The 12,112-nt window shown below is 43.8% G+C and overlaps 5 protein-coding genes and 1 non-coding gene across 6 annotated transcripts; 2 read left to right on the top strand and 4 right to left on the bottom strand.

The window, feature by feature from the left end:
- Nucleotides 1-72: 72 nt before the first annotated feature.
- On the bottom strand, nucleotides 73-954 carry LOC122611398 (phenoloxidase-activating factor 2-like). The gene is made up of 3 exons (XM_043784445.1): nucleotides 950-954; nucleotides 370-736; nucleotides 73-213 (listed from the first exon to the last, which is right to left on the bottom strand). The coding sequence occupies exons 1-3, from the start codon at nucleotides 952-954 to the stop codon at nucleotides 73-75; spliced, it is 513 nt and encodes a 170-aa protein (XP_043640380.1).
- A 338-nt stretch (nucleotides 955-1,292) lies between these two features.
- On the top strand, nucleotides 1,293-1,366 carry Trnai-aau. The gene has a single exon. It is a non-coding gene; the product is annotated as a tRNA-Ile (tRNA).
- Nucleotides 1,367-3,360: 1,994 nt separating this feature from the next.
- On the bottom strand, nucleotides 3,361-5,048 carry LOC122626762 (glycoprotein-N-acetylgalactosamine 3-beta-galactosyltransferase 1). The gene is made up of 3 exons (XM_043807174.1): nucleotides 4,863-5,048; nucleotides 3,927-4,810; nucleotides 3,361-3,857 (listed from the first exon to the last, which is right to left on the bottom strand). Exons 1-3 carry the CDS (start codon nucleotides 4,903-4,905, stop codon nucleotides 3,429-3,431), a joined length of 1,356 nt encoding a protein of 451 aa, XP_043663109.1. The 5' UTR covers nucleotides 4,906-5,048; the 3' UTR covers nucleotides 3,361-3,428.
- Nucleotides 5,049-5,908: 860 nt separating this feature from the next.
- LOC122611439 (ras-related GTP-binding protein C) lies at nucleotides 5,909-7,727 on the bottom strand. Its single transcript, XM_043784572.1, has 5 exons — nucleotides 7,543-7,727; nucleotides 6,992-7,462; nucleotides 6,711-6,929; nucleotides 6,509-6,651; nucleotides 5,909-6,453 (listed from the first exon to the last, which is right to left on the bottom strand). The coding sequence occupies exons 1-5, from the start codon at nucleotides 7,543-7,545 to the stop codon at nucleotides 6,132-6,134; spliced, it is 1,158 nt and encodes a 385-aa protein (XP_043640507.1). The 5' UTR covers nucleotides 7,546-7,727; the 3' UTR covers nucleotides 5,909-6,131.
- Nucleotides 7,728-8,318: 591 nt separating this feature from the next.
- Nucleotides 8,319-9,001, bottom strand: LOC122611708. The gene is made up of 2 exons (XM_043785017.1): nucleotides 8,883-9,001; nucleotides 8,319-8,822 (listed from the first exon to the last, which is right to left on the bottom strand). The coding sequence occupies exons 1-2, from the start codon at nucleotides 8,915-8,917 to the stop codon at nucleotides 8,387-8,389; spliced, it is 471 nt and encodes a 156-aa protein (XP_043640952.1). The 5' UTR covers nucleotides 8,918-9,001; the 3' UTR covers nucleotides 8,319-8,386.
- Nucleotides 9,002-9,199: 198 nt separating this feature from the next.
- Nucleotides 9,200-12,068, top strand: LOC122626387 (probable ATP-dependent RNA helicase DDX27). The gene is made up of 5 exons (XM_043806669.1): nucleotides 9,200-9,366; nucleotides 9,424-10,248; nucleotides 10,452-11,184; nucleotides 11,245-11,788; nucleotides 11,851-12,068. The coding sequence occupies exons 1-5, from the start codon at nucleotides 9,274-9,276 to the stop codon at nucleotides 12,002-12,004; spliced, it is 2,349 nt and encodes a 782-aa protein (XP_043662604.1). The 5' UTR covers nucleotides 9,200-9,273; the 3' UTR covers nucleotides 12,005-12,068.
- The last annotated feature ends 44 nt before the right edge of the window (nucleotides 12,069-12,112 follow it).

Here is a 12,112-nt window from a genome sequence, read left to right as displayed (position 1 = left end):
TGTTTCGATTAATCCACTCCCTGAACATGGACAAATTTTTGTAAAGGTCGGGGGAACGTTTGCCTTGCCACACTAGACGCCCCAGGCCACGATTCCAACCTGCTGAAATCTCACGATGATTGGGTCAGGGGAACAAAACAAGGAGAAACCACCGTCACCAATGCAGGCATCCTCGTTCTTGTCTCCGCCGGCACACATGAGACTGCTGGCCAGCTAAAAACTGGCTTCCAAGATGCTTTACCTAAACATGCTCTGGCAATCTTCTCTGTTCACTTTTAGTAACTCGATTTTGTTGTGCACTCGACGTTTGAGAATCTTTAAACGAATGCTTTCCCATCCGGATACCACACAGGCTGTTGGTCATAGGACTTGAATAGGTAAGCAGATAGGCTGGATGTGGTCTTTAAGTGCAAATGGAGAGTCAAGGTATAGAATCGCTATGTCGTTAGCCCCGGTCATGTATTCGAAGTTTTCATGTCGATCCACCTCCTCATGCCGTCGCAGTTCGTCCACGGACGCCATATCCCATTCGCCAGCTCTGACCACAATCTCATCTGCGGTCTTGGACAGCAGCAGGTGGGCTGCCGTTAGTACAACCCTAGGGGCAATCAGGGAACCTCCTCCAAAAAACGAACCCCTGCTAAAAAGAGCGATCGTCCAGGGAAACTCGCCATCCTGTGAGTATTCCTTGGACCAAGGACTGACAATCGATCTGTAGTAGTAGGGGTAGAATGGACTTCAGTGGCGAACATATTTTGTAGACCTGTAATGCACTTGAGCCGCACTTTCACAAAATACTTCAGTGGGTCCGCATAGATACATTAGTTGGTTGATGACAACCGCCTGTTTGGGACACTTTCCGTCGTTGTCCACACATTGATTTGGATGAGTACATGCATGTCCATAAGCAATGCAGCCCAACAAAAGGACTCCTACGGTCCAGTATCACCCCATTGTCCGAATCACAAGACTACTTGAAGATGACTGATTTAAAAAAATTGGTCTCATCAGAAAGGCATGACAACATTAATTTCAATTTTTATATTTATTTTTGGCTAATAAGAAATAAAATATAAAAAATAATGCAATTTTTATGGGTTTGTATTTTAATTATGTAAATGTAAACATTTAATTCTTTTCATTTATTTATAACCCAATAGGTAGGTATACAACAAAAGTAATTATCATAAAGATAACTCCTACTTTAATCAACTTTAAATAAATACCAATATGAGTGGTTAGAGAACCATCCCCTAATCTAAATTGATCACCCAGAACGCATCTTTCATGAAGGCCCATTAGCTCAGTTGGTTAGAGCGTCGTGCTAATAACGCGAAGGTCGCGGGTTCGATCCCCTCATGGGCCATTCGATTTTTTGCTTTTAGCCTAATAACTAGCCATGTCGATTTAGCCATTTCCGTCGGCTTACATACCGGTCCTCCCCCTGCCGAGAGTTCGGGAACTATGTATAATACTCTATATATAATACTCTATATATAATACTCTGTATATAATACTCAGAATACTATGCACGCTATACTATTCATATGCACGCCCGCATTTTTGAAAACGTCTAATCGCTGTAGACGGCATTTCATTTTATTAAATAACATGGTTTTTCATAAGAAACAAGAGAGAACGCTATAGTCGAGTTCCCCGACTATCTGATACCCGTTACTCAGCTAGTGGAAGTGCGAAGGAGAGTCTTTAGCACTGACAGTTTTTGGCGCTTTGTGGGCGTTAGAGTGGGCGTGGCAAAAAGTTGTTTGGCAAATCGTTAGAGACTTACAAGACTAATGCAAAAAAAAGAACAAATATCAAAACATTTTTCAAAAGTGAGGGCGTGGCAGTTTTGGGCGGTTTGTGGGCGTTAGAGTGTGCGTAGCAACATGAAGCGACAAACTTGCGCTGCGTCTATGTCTCTGGAGTCTGTATGCTTAATCTCAACTTTCTACCTTTTGTAATTCCTGAGATCTCGACGTTCATACGGACAGACGGACGGACGGACATGGCCAGATCGACTCGGCTACTGATCCTGATCAAGAATATATATACTTTATATGGTCGGAAACGCTTCCTTCTGCCTGTTACATACTTTTCAACGAATCTAGTATACCCTTTTACTCTACAAGTAACGGGTATAAATATATAGAAATATAACGGGACATCTCATGGAATATAGCCATGAGTTCTGCACGCGGTAAACATTTTTGTGACGTCGGTCACTGATATTTACATACAATTCTAACAGAGTCGTTTGATGCTCAAATTTGTTTGCATTATGTTGCTGTATTTTTTGTTTGGCTCGTCGCAATATCCGGTTGAATTATGAAAAATCTCGTCGGTATAAGCGGTTTGTCGCTAAAAGCCGAGACACGTACTAACCGGAGGTCCTTACATATAACTTTGTATGGGGACCAACCAAGCCATCGAGTTTCCGTCGCAATAACCGGACTGACACTATAAGCGGAGTCGTTATAACCGGATTCTACTGTATATATATTATATTATATTATTTAATATACATATGTACGTTTACACTAATTGATTTATGTGTTTAGTGTATATATATCTCTCAGAGATTCCAATTTTATATGTACATATGTAGATATGAATATACAACTTTTTACGAATTCAGAACATAGTTACGGGGAGAATTTGATGAAAACATCCATCTCATTTTTTGCCTCTTGTGATACTTTCATTATTTTGTAAATGAGCTTGATTTTGGCCATGTAACACAGCTGCTTGATCATGGTCTCAATGGTAATGCTCTTATCAAATGGATTTTCGATCAACTAATAGATCCACGACATTTTTTCTAGCATTTAGAAGCACCACATTATAAATCCATTTTCCCTCTGCTGCTATTATTATGTTGAAGTTTAGTTTATAATAATTTAAATTCAATAAAAACTGATTCCAAAGCATAGTCCACTTAAAATGTTCATGCCTTTTATGGGCGTGCAGTTTAAATATTAAGAGTTCGTTATTTATTAAATATGCCACTTTTAAACTGGATTTCTGCAAAACTCGAATACATGCCACTTATTTATGAGCCCGGTTCACAAGGACAACATATAGGAATTCGTAGACATGCCTATTATAACCATCTTTATAGAGGGTATGTGAACGTGGTGGCCTGGTCTTATAGAATTCCAGTGCACATTTTACCTTCTTCGGAAGTTTTTCGATTTTATTTTATTATGTTCAGTTTAGGGGTTTAAGATTAAGAGTTTTGGGCGAGAACAGCCAAACGAGTCTGTTCCAACCATTAATAATTCCAAGCCAACTAGTTATAGTGGCTTCCATTATAAATTTATGTGAAGCTAAAAAACTTTGTATTAAAATGGGCTTAACTGGAAGAGCTGATTAGTTTAAGAAACAACTTGGTTCCAAAGCATACCAACTAATAAAATCAATACATGTTAATTTTCCTCCGATGTTTCCTTGGACTTGGAACGCTTATCCGTTTCCTCTTCAGTATACTCCGAGTCGTTGTCAGTATTTCGCGAGTCTTCGCGCTCCTCGGCCTCCTTTGAAAGCTTTTCCCTGTATTTGGCCTCCTCCTTTTCTACTTCCTTGGAGTCCATTTCCCGGGCATCGGGCTCCTTTGGCTTTTCAGTCGTGGTCGTGTAGATCCTGTCGTAATCATCGGCGGAATCCTCGTTACTGGCAAGGGGACGCTCCACAGGAGGTGGTAACAACTGACCCACTTTGAGTTTGACGGGCAGAGGTTCTAGGGAACGCTGTAAACCGTAGGGTTTCAAATGATAGATGAGGTAGTCCAGAACATAGAAGGAATTCGGAGCAACGTAGTGAAAGGAAATGGCCAAATCTGAGCAGCAATCGAGACCCTGGCGAAATATAAGATATAATAGTTAAGATATCCAAGTTATGGCATCCTATATCCAAGCGAAACTTACGTCATCCGTCTTGTAGTAAAGGTAGTTCCAGTACCAATAGTTTTTGTCCCACTTGGCTGGGATCAAGTGATGCTCTGGTATGAAGGGAAACATTCGACCACGACCGATTTCGTCCCTGGAATCGCCGGCGGTAACGTTCAGGTGCTCCATGCATCGCCCGATTTCGATGTCCTCATTGACCACCGTGCCCGGCAGGCACATCTTGGGATTCGGAATGCCCTCGACCACGAACCGACGCAGTGCCTCCCTACTGAGTACGTAACCCGCTCCGCCGGACATGTAGCCCTGTTTCACGAAAGGTTTGAACTTGAATCCGAAGTGTACGGGTGTTTCGGGATTGTACGGATAAAGCATATACCGCATATTCTCGATCACGGCGTATGTGTCGTCATCGGCCTTGTAGAAGAAGTCGGCGTCATTGTAGTGGTGATGATAGACGTACTTAAACGCCTCCTTGACCTTGGCCCACAGATTCTCCCGGCCCTCGCCCACATTGAGCTTCACGGTGGGCAGCTCCTCATCGGCGGCGGAACTCATGAAGAGCAGGATGTTGCACCGCTTGCCCCAAGTTCGCTTCACATGGCGAGCTTTCTTTTTGTGGTTTGTGGGATTCGTCATCACCCAGCAGAGGATGCGTACCTCCTTCTTCAGCTGCTCGGCCACGGTGACGTTGTCGTTGCGATGGTCATGCTGGAAGGCGCTGTGCTCCTGTGGCAACTGACCCTGGGTGGCCACCTGTGAATCGCTGGGCTGGCTAAGGCGTGTACTGAGATACGGATACAGGCTCTTGCTCGGCGCAATACTGGAGAAGAGCTGGGCCAGGCAGTAACCGACCACCACGCCCACAATCAAGGTGAACACCGAGCGATTCTTGGAGCGCGGAGCTGCAAAAGGTCAGTGGATTAGGATAACATTAAATAGTTCAAAAATATGCACCTTCTGTTAGCAGGGAACGCGACAAAAGACTTGCACTCGTCATTCTGCACCGCTCGCAACTAATTATTAAAGTTTCCCTTTCAATTGGTAACCCAGAATAGATCACTTGTGCAAACAAGAAGTTGGTTATGTGTCCAATTTCTTATTGTCTTGCAAGTACGTCAAAACTTAAAGACTTTATTTGCAACCACAACTGAACCCTAATGCGATAGCTAAGCGACTGAGCAGCATAATCTTTGTCTGGAGATCTGATCGGTGGCTTCAGTTATAGTTCCTGAAAACAGTTGATTAAACATAACTTGTGGAATAGCCGATGTAAGGAGAAGGAAATGGGTCTTTGTACTTTAGTGCGTTAGGGGAATTTTTTAGGAAGCAGTAACAAGTTGAATGTTTTTGAAATACTTTCTTACACGAATCCCGCAATAAACAATTATTTTACAAGTCAAAAATGTTTATATTCGTCCACGGACGAAATAAAAATATTGAAATAAATTTTTTTTTAGTGGTTTAAAATTATATACATTATTTACATAAGATAAGAAAAACTATTGGTTAACACGTTCCTTATATGAATATATATAATATATTTCCCTTCTTCAAATAGCATGTTAAGTTTTTAAGCTTTATAGTCAAGTTTTAAACTATCAGATAAGCAAAAGCACATGTTAACGTGAAGTAGCACTTTTCAATACAAATGGATTATTAAATTCTTAGATAAAATGTTCGTGAACATATTTTCTTATTAGTTTTTACTCGTAGTTGTGTGCTACTCAAATAATAAGAACTCTTACATTTCAAACAATTTTAATAGATTTAAGCCGCAATGTTAATTATGCTTGCAATTACTTCTGTCAATTGACCTATCACACGTACCTTTCCTAGTACTTACTAAGTACTTTCCCTAATATTTGAAAAGCTGGCGTCCCATCACTGTCATAATATGATCCTGGTGTTCATTTCAGATGGGTGTCTAGGTCCCATTGGCAGCTTGCAAGTAACCAATCTAAAAGGTGTGAGAAACATCTAATATATAAGTCCAAAGTACATTTGTATTTAAAAATAGACATATTTATTGGTAGTATTATCATTAATTTCAACCGCTGGGCAATTTGTTACGCTGCTCTGTAAGAGTAGCGTCCTAACGTATCAGAAGACAAAGGTAACAGCAGATAAAACGGAAGAGAACGTACAAATTGGAATCGAAGACTCCACAGAGAAGCTAGCATGGGGAGAAATAAAAGGAGCTCGCCACTAGGGGATAAAGTGCACCTAATTAATCGGCTGCGCTCTCGAAATTCCACCTGCGTCGTGACCATGGCGAATCAGGGCCTGCTCATCGACCAGATCATCGTCGTCCTGGCCATTGTTCTCTAGCTGCTTCTGGCGCTTTAGCCGCAGCTCAAATACCTCGCTGATAGCGTCCCGAAAGCAGATGAAATTGTAGTCGATGACTCCCTGCCGGTTAAAGTTCTCCTCGCGCAGGATGCAAACCAGGGCCAGGAACTTGTTCACCTCCCGCAGGTAGAGTATCGTGTTGTTGTTCAACTTGATGAGACTAGAGCTCCCGCTATCAAAGGCGGTTTCTTCGGAGCTGCGTGGAAGCATTGGATATTAAACAGTAAAAACATCATAACTAGTTTGCCTGCCTGTATATGCTGGACAGATCAATGACTACGTCAATCATGTCACAACAAAGCTCGTAGGTCTGCATGTCGACTGGTGACGAGTCCGTGGCTATGTAAATTTTGGAAACCACATCGAACAGAAATGCCTTTTCTATTCCAGAGTTCTACAACAGATAAGGAATTAGCTGTGTAGTTGGAAAAAGACACACCAAGTTTAACGTACTGGTATAAAAATGTTCAGCAGATTCTCCAGCGTTGGCAACTGGGGAATTAGCTTCTGCACCACCTTGGAGAAGGCCTCGAAGATCGAGTGGTCGTATATGGAGGTCAGGTGGAAACTCAGATGGATCTGGTTTAGGCCAGCCTCACTTAGGTCGTCGGACGACCGTTGGTGAATGTCCCGCTGCGATTCCATTTTCGAGTCGTCGCTAATTCCATCGACCTGGGAAAAGTGCAGGTGTCAGTGGGTTATCAGCTCGATATGCGCGTATACACGGATATTACCTTGTGAATAAACACCTCGAACTTGATGCGCTGGTTCACTTTGTAGGCCTGCAACACTGTGTTCTTGAACTTAGTCAGCGCCTCGTTGTAGTCATCCTTGGCATCGATGACGAAAACCAGGGCTCCACAGCCTCCAAAGATCATGTCCGAATCAAAGGTCGGCTCGAAGAAGTCAATCTGGCCGGGGAAGTCCCAGATCTGGAACTGCACAAAGCTGGAGTTGTTGATGTCGTCCTTCACGATCTTGCTGGTGGACTCCAGAAAGAGCGTCTCGTTCGGCGACATCTTGTGGAAGACCACTTTTTGGATGGAGCTCTTGCCGGATCTGCGCATTCCCATCAGTAGAATGCGCGGCTTTGTCTCACTGTTGCCCGTTGCATTGGGTTCCAGCTCCAAGCCATCCTGGTTGTAGGCCCGGTAGCCAAAGTCCTTGGGGAACGTGTCCGCCGGGTAGTCATCGTCATCGTAGCTCTGCGAAGGCGTGATTGGGTGAAAATCAGTTGGTTGCGATGGGCGGGGGCCATTGCGATATGGCTTCTTTGTCTACTCACCATGCTGTCGGAGTTTTGCGCCTTCCACTGGAATCTGGGTTTGGGGGTGGGGCCGGCCTTGGCTCAGCGAATATGTGCATGAAACGCACAGGCAATGGCTATAGCTTTCAGGTTCAGTTTACCTTTTTCTGTTTTTCCTGCGCGTTTCTTATCGCAGTCACAGTGTGTGCACACCTGCTGGCTGAACTCAGCTGTTCCTATCGATAGCAGTCAGCTGGGGCGATTACCAAGGAAAACGCGGTATGGTCACATTTAGAATACAAAAAATATTTTGGCGCCGGATTCATACATTTTAATACATTTTGTGTAATACTTTAGATTATAATCCTTTATGTTTCAGCCCCACTCAAAGGAAAAAGGAAAAGATCTGGATTATTTTTAATTTTTTTTTGAAAAGTTTTAAAACTAATATGTAATTTGTAGCCGATCCTATAAAGCCAATTTGTAAATAGATGGTAAAAGGCGATTGATAAAGTTGTAGGTCGTAAACTTATAAATTTAGTTCTTGAGCGATTTTGAAACAAACGAAAAGACAGTAAGTCACCTAAGTATGTGTTTTACCATTAGAAATAGTAAAATTAATAAATTAACCCAATCGGTTTAATATTTAACAAAAATGGAATTAAAATTTTAGTTTTGAAAACCTTAACAATCAAAAGCTTCCTACAATTTGATAAAAATAGCACCGACCCGTAAACAAAAGATCAATAATTATTTTACCCCGTAAGCAACTAAAATTTCTGGCAAATAAGTCGTGTTTTTCGTAATACGTACACTTTTTAGTTATTGATATTGTTTAATTTCATTTAACGAAACAAAAACGTACAACAAACCAACCCTATGTCTACTGGGCGGCCAACTTGGCGTCCAACTGGCCCAGATCAATACCCAGTTCCCTGAGCCGTCTCTCCTGCTCTTTGGTGTCCAGTCCATGTTCCTTGTTGTACTTATAGTTGACAGTCAGCTGCACCTCCTCCAGACCACTGACATGCTCGTACAAGTTGCCCTCCAACCGCAGATCGATGTCGCTCTCCTCGCGCAGTGCACAGAAGTACAGGAGGAAGACGGCCAGGCTGACGGAGATTACATAGGGTTGGTACCACAGGCTCTCGTCACTTCCGCCACTGCGTGTGTCCTTGGCGCGCCAAGTGGCCGCCTGGCTGCCGAAATACTTAATGGGCTCGTTGCTGACCATGTCGTCTTTTTGACTGGCTGCTTCTTGATTCTTTGCATAGAAGCGGGATGCAGGTGGAGTAGTGCATGTGGTTGGCACCAGTTGCCTACGAAGACAGCCAATTGTCACTCTATTGTTTAAGGATCATACCATTATAATAACCCACCGCAGCACTCTTGTTTTTGTCAGCACACGCAGCATTTTCGATGGGGAACTCAAACAAATTTCATAACAAAATTGGTAAAACAGCTGACGATTTAGAGATGAGAGCTATCGCCGGCACGCAATATTGCAATGTATCGATAGATAACGAAACAGCGACAAATATAATTCATATTCATAATAATATGTTAATTACATTTAGTATAAGTTTATTTATTATTATTTCAATGTACACAATTTTTAAAAAGATATACAATTATTATTAAAAGGCAAATTCCACCCACACTTTCAAGCGATGATTTGACCACCGGTTTGCCCATCTCTAACACGCCACACGTGTGTTTTAAATTGTAAACACGCGCTGGTGGAGTTTTAAATAGTTCTTTGCTGCAAAAATGGGTGCAACCAAGAATCTGGACTTGATTGGCACCATCGAAGACGATGCCGAGGTTGAGAACTTGTCGGAGGACTCCGATGCGGAGGTCGAGGTAGGTTACTCACCCTTTTAATCCGAATCCAAAACTGAGTTCCTAGTGCCTCTGCAGTACCAACCCACAAAACTGAGGCACAAGAAGGTGACTGAGTTTGAGAAGGGTTTCGAGTTCGTGTCCTCGGTGAAGGAGTACAACCAGGACACTTGGGACGACCTGATGAAGTACGTAAAACGGAAGGCTCGTACAAAGACCGACGACAAGATCGCCGCTCGGCTGCAAAAGAGGGGTGGCGCGGAAGCTGTGGCCGCGGAGCAGAGCGATGGAAGTGAAATAGATCTCTCCGAGGACGAATTGAAGCATGACAACCTGCGGCTAAGAGAAAAGAAGGAGTCGAAGAAAAAGAAGAAGAAGGCTGGAGAGGAGGACGAAGAGGATGAGGGCGAGAAGATGCAGTTCGACGACACTGTGGAGGCGAACGAGCAGATCACCTCCTTCTACCAGATGAATCTGTCACGTCCCCTGATGCGTGCCATCGGTGTCCTGGGATACATCTATCCTACGCCAATCCAGGCCTCTACGATTCCGGTGGCTTTGCTAGGTCGTGATATTTGTGGCTGCGCTGCCACAGGAACGGGCAAAACGGCTGCCTATATGTTGCCTACTCTAGAACGATTGCTATATCGTCCTCTTAACAATAAGGCCATAACCAGGGTACTGGTTTTAGTGCCCACTCGTGAGCTGGGCGCCCAGGTCTACCAGGTGACAAAGCAGTTGTGCCAGTTCACTAGTATTGATGTGGGTCTGGCCATTGGCGGTTTGGATGTGAAGGCTCAGGAGGCAGTACTTCGCCAGAATCCCGACATTGTCATTGCCACTCCAGGTCGTCTAATTGATCACATTAAAAATACGCCTAGTTTTACATTGGATTCTATTGAGGTAAGAAATCAAAGAGAATTTCAGTTTTATAACTAATTATGATGATTCTCCATCCTTGCGCTCTGAGCTCTTTTCGGATCGGAAGAGGAAAACCTGGTTCTTGCTTCTGCGCCGCAGATGCAAGCTGATTCTACAGCTATTATGGTTGCATTGTTTACTTCACCTGAACCCTAACTTTAAATTACTTTTGATAACCCGAATAGGTTCTCATTCTGGACGAGGCCGATCGTATGCTAGACGAGTACTTCGCCGAACAGATGAAGGAGATCATCAACTCCTGCTGTAAAACACGTCAGACTATGTTGTTCTCTGCCACAATGAGTGAGCAGGTCAAAGATCTGGCAGCCGTTTCGCTGGACAAACCTGTCAAGGTGTTCGTCAACAATAACCAGCAAGTGGCCTTCAATCTGCGTCAGGAATTTATTCGCATACGTGAGGATAAGGAAGGTGACCGGGAACCTATCCTGGCTAGTTTGATTTGTAGGACGTTCCACGATCACTGCATGGTATTTGTGCAAACCAAAAAGCAGGCCCATCGACTGCACATTTTACTGGGTCTCTTGGGCGTCCGAGCCGGCGAACTGCATGGCAACCTCACGCAGCAACAGCGTCTAGAGTCCCTTAAGAAGTTCAAGGAGGAGCAGATTGATGTGCTAATCGCCACAGATGTAGCTGCTCGTGGTCTGGATATTGTGGGCGTTAAAACAGTTATCAACTTTGTGATGCCCATCACCACAGAGCACTACATCCATCGAGTGGGCCGTACCGCTCGAGCTGGACGTGCTGGTATCTCCGTTTCCCTTGCCGGCGAAAAAGAGCGCAAAATCGTTAAGGACATTATCAAGAATGCAGAGAGTACCATCAAGAATCGTATTATTCCGCCAGAGATTATTGAAAAATACCGCAACAAACTGACAAGCTTGGAGCCAGAGATCCGTAAGTTAAATAAAGTGTAGCATTTTCTTAGTTTACTGATGTAATTTTATTCTTTAATAGAAAACATTCTGGATGAAGAACAGGCTGAACGACAGCTAGCCAAAACAGAGCAACAGCTTTCCAAAACGGAGCGAAAGCTGCTGGGTCAGACCAACGAGCGACGTGGATGGTTCCAGACGAAGCAGCAACGCGAGGCGGAGAAAGACCGCTTAGCTTTAACAACCGGCGACGAGGATAAAGTATCTGGTGGAAAGGGCAAGGGCAAAACGGCTGGAAAGCGTAAGCGACCCGAGTACGGAGGCGATGGCGAGGATGGTCCACCGGTCAAGGAGCTCGAGGCAAAGCGCAACAAAAAGAAGAAAGAGGAGCCTCGTAAGAAGACGCCCGAGCAGCTGGCTAAAGAGCGAGCAATGAAGGAGATCGAGAAGGTGTCCCTTGTGCGCGCCAAGATGGCCAAGCTGCGCAAACGTCCAGGCAAACTGGGGGCCGCCACCGAAGTTCACAGAGGCGGCGCATCCGACAGCAAACCAAAGCGACGCGGTGGACAGTCGGCGTTCACAAATGATTTGACCGATGTGAGTCGTGGTGGAGCTCTGCGTTTAAGGTAAGTAGCTTTTGTTTCTATTTTTGTTAATAGCTGTTTTAATTGTGTACACTTTGTTCCAGGTCCGAGGCGAATCGGCACAAGAAAATGACCAAGATTGCTGCCAAGAAGAAAGCAAGCAGTGTCAAACTGACAAACAAGGCGGGAAAGAATAAGTTCAACAAGGGCAAGAACTTCGGGGGACCTCGTCACGCCAAGAAGGATAAAAAGAAGTAGAGCTGCAAACTACGCTATGTTAAATACTAAACTTGTAAAATAAAACTTTTTCTTCTTTAAGGCATCTAATTCTTTTGATTTACATAGAAAAATGGCACCCCATAAAAA

Source organism: Drosophila teissieri, chromosome 2L, assembly GCF_016746235.2.
Source record: "Drosophila teissieri strain GT53w chromosome 2L, Prin_Dtei_1.1, whole genome shotgun sequence".
Lineage (NCBI taxonomy): Eukaryota > Metazoa > Arthropoda > Insecta > Diptera > Drosophilidae > Drosophila > Drosophila teissieri.
Note: the sequence above shows the minus strand (reverse complement) of the source record. Positions and strands in the feature narration are given on the sequence as shown.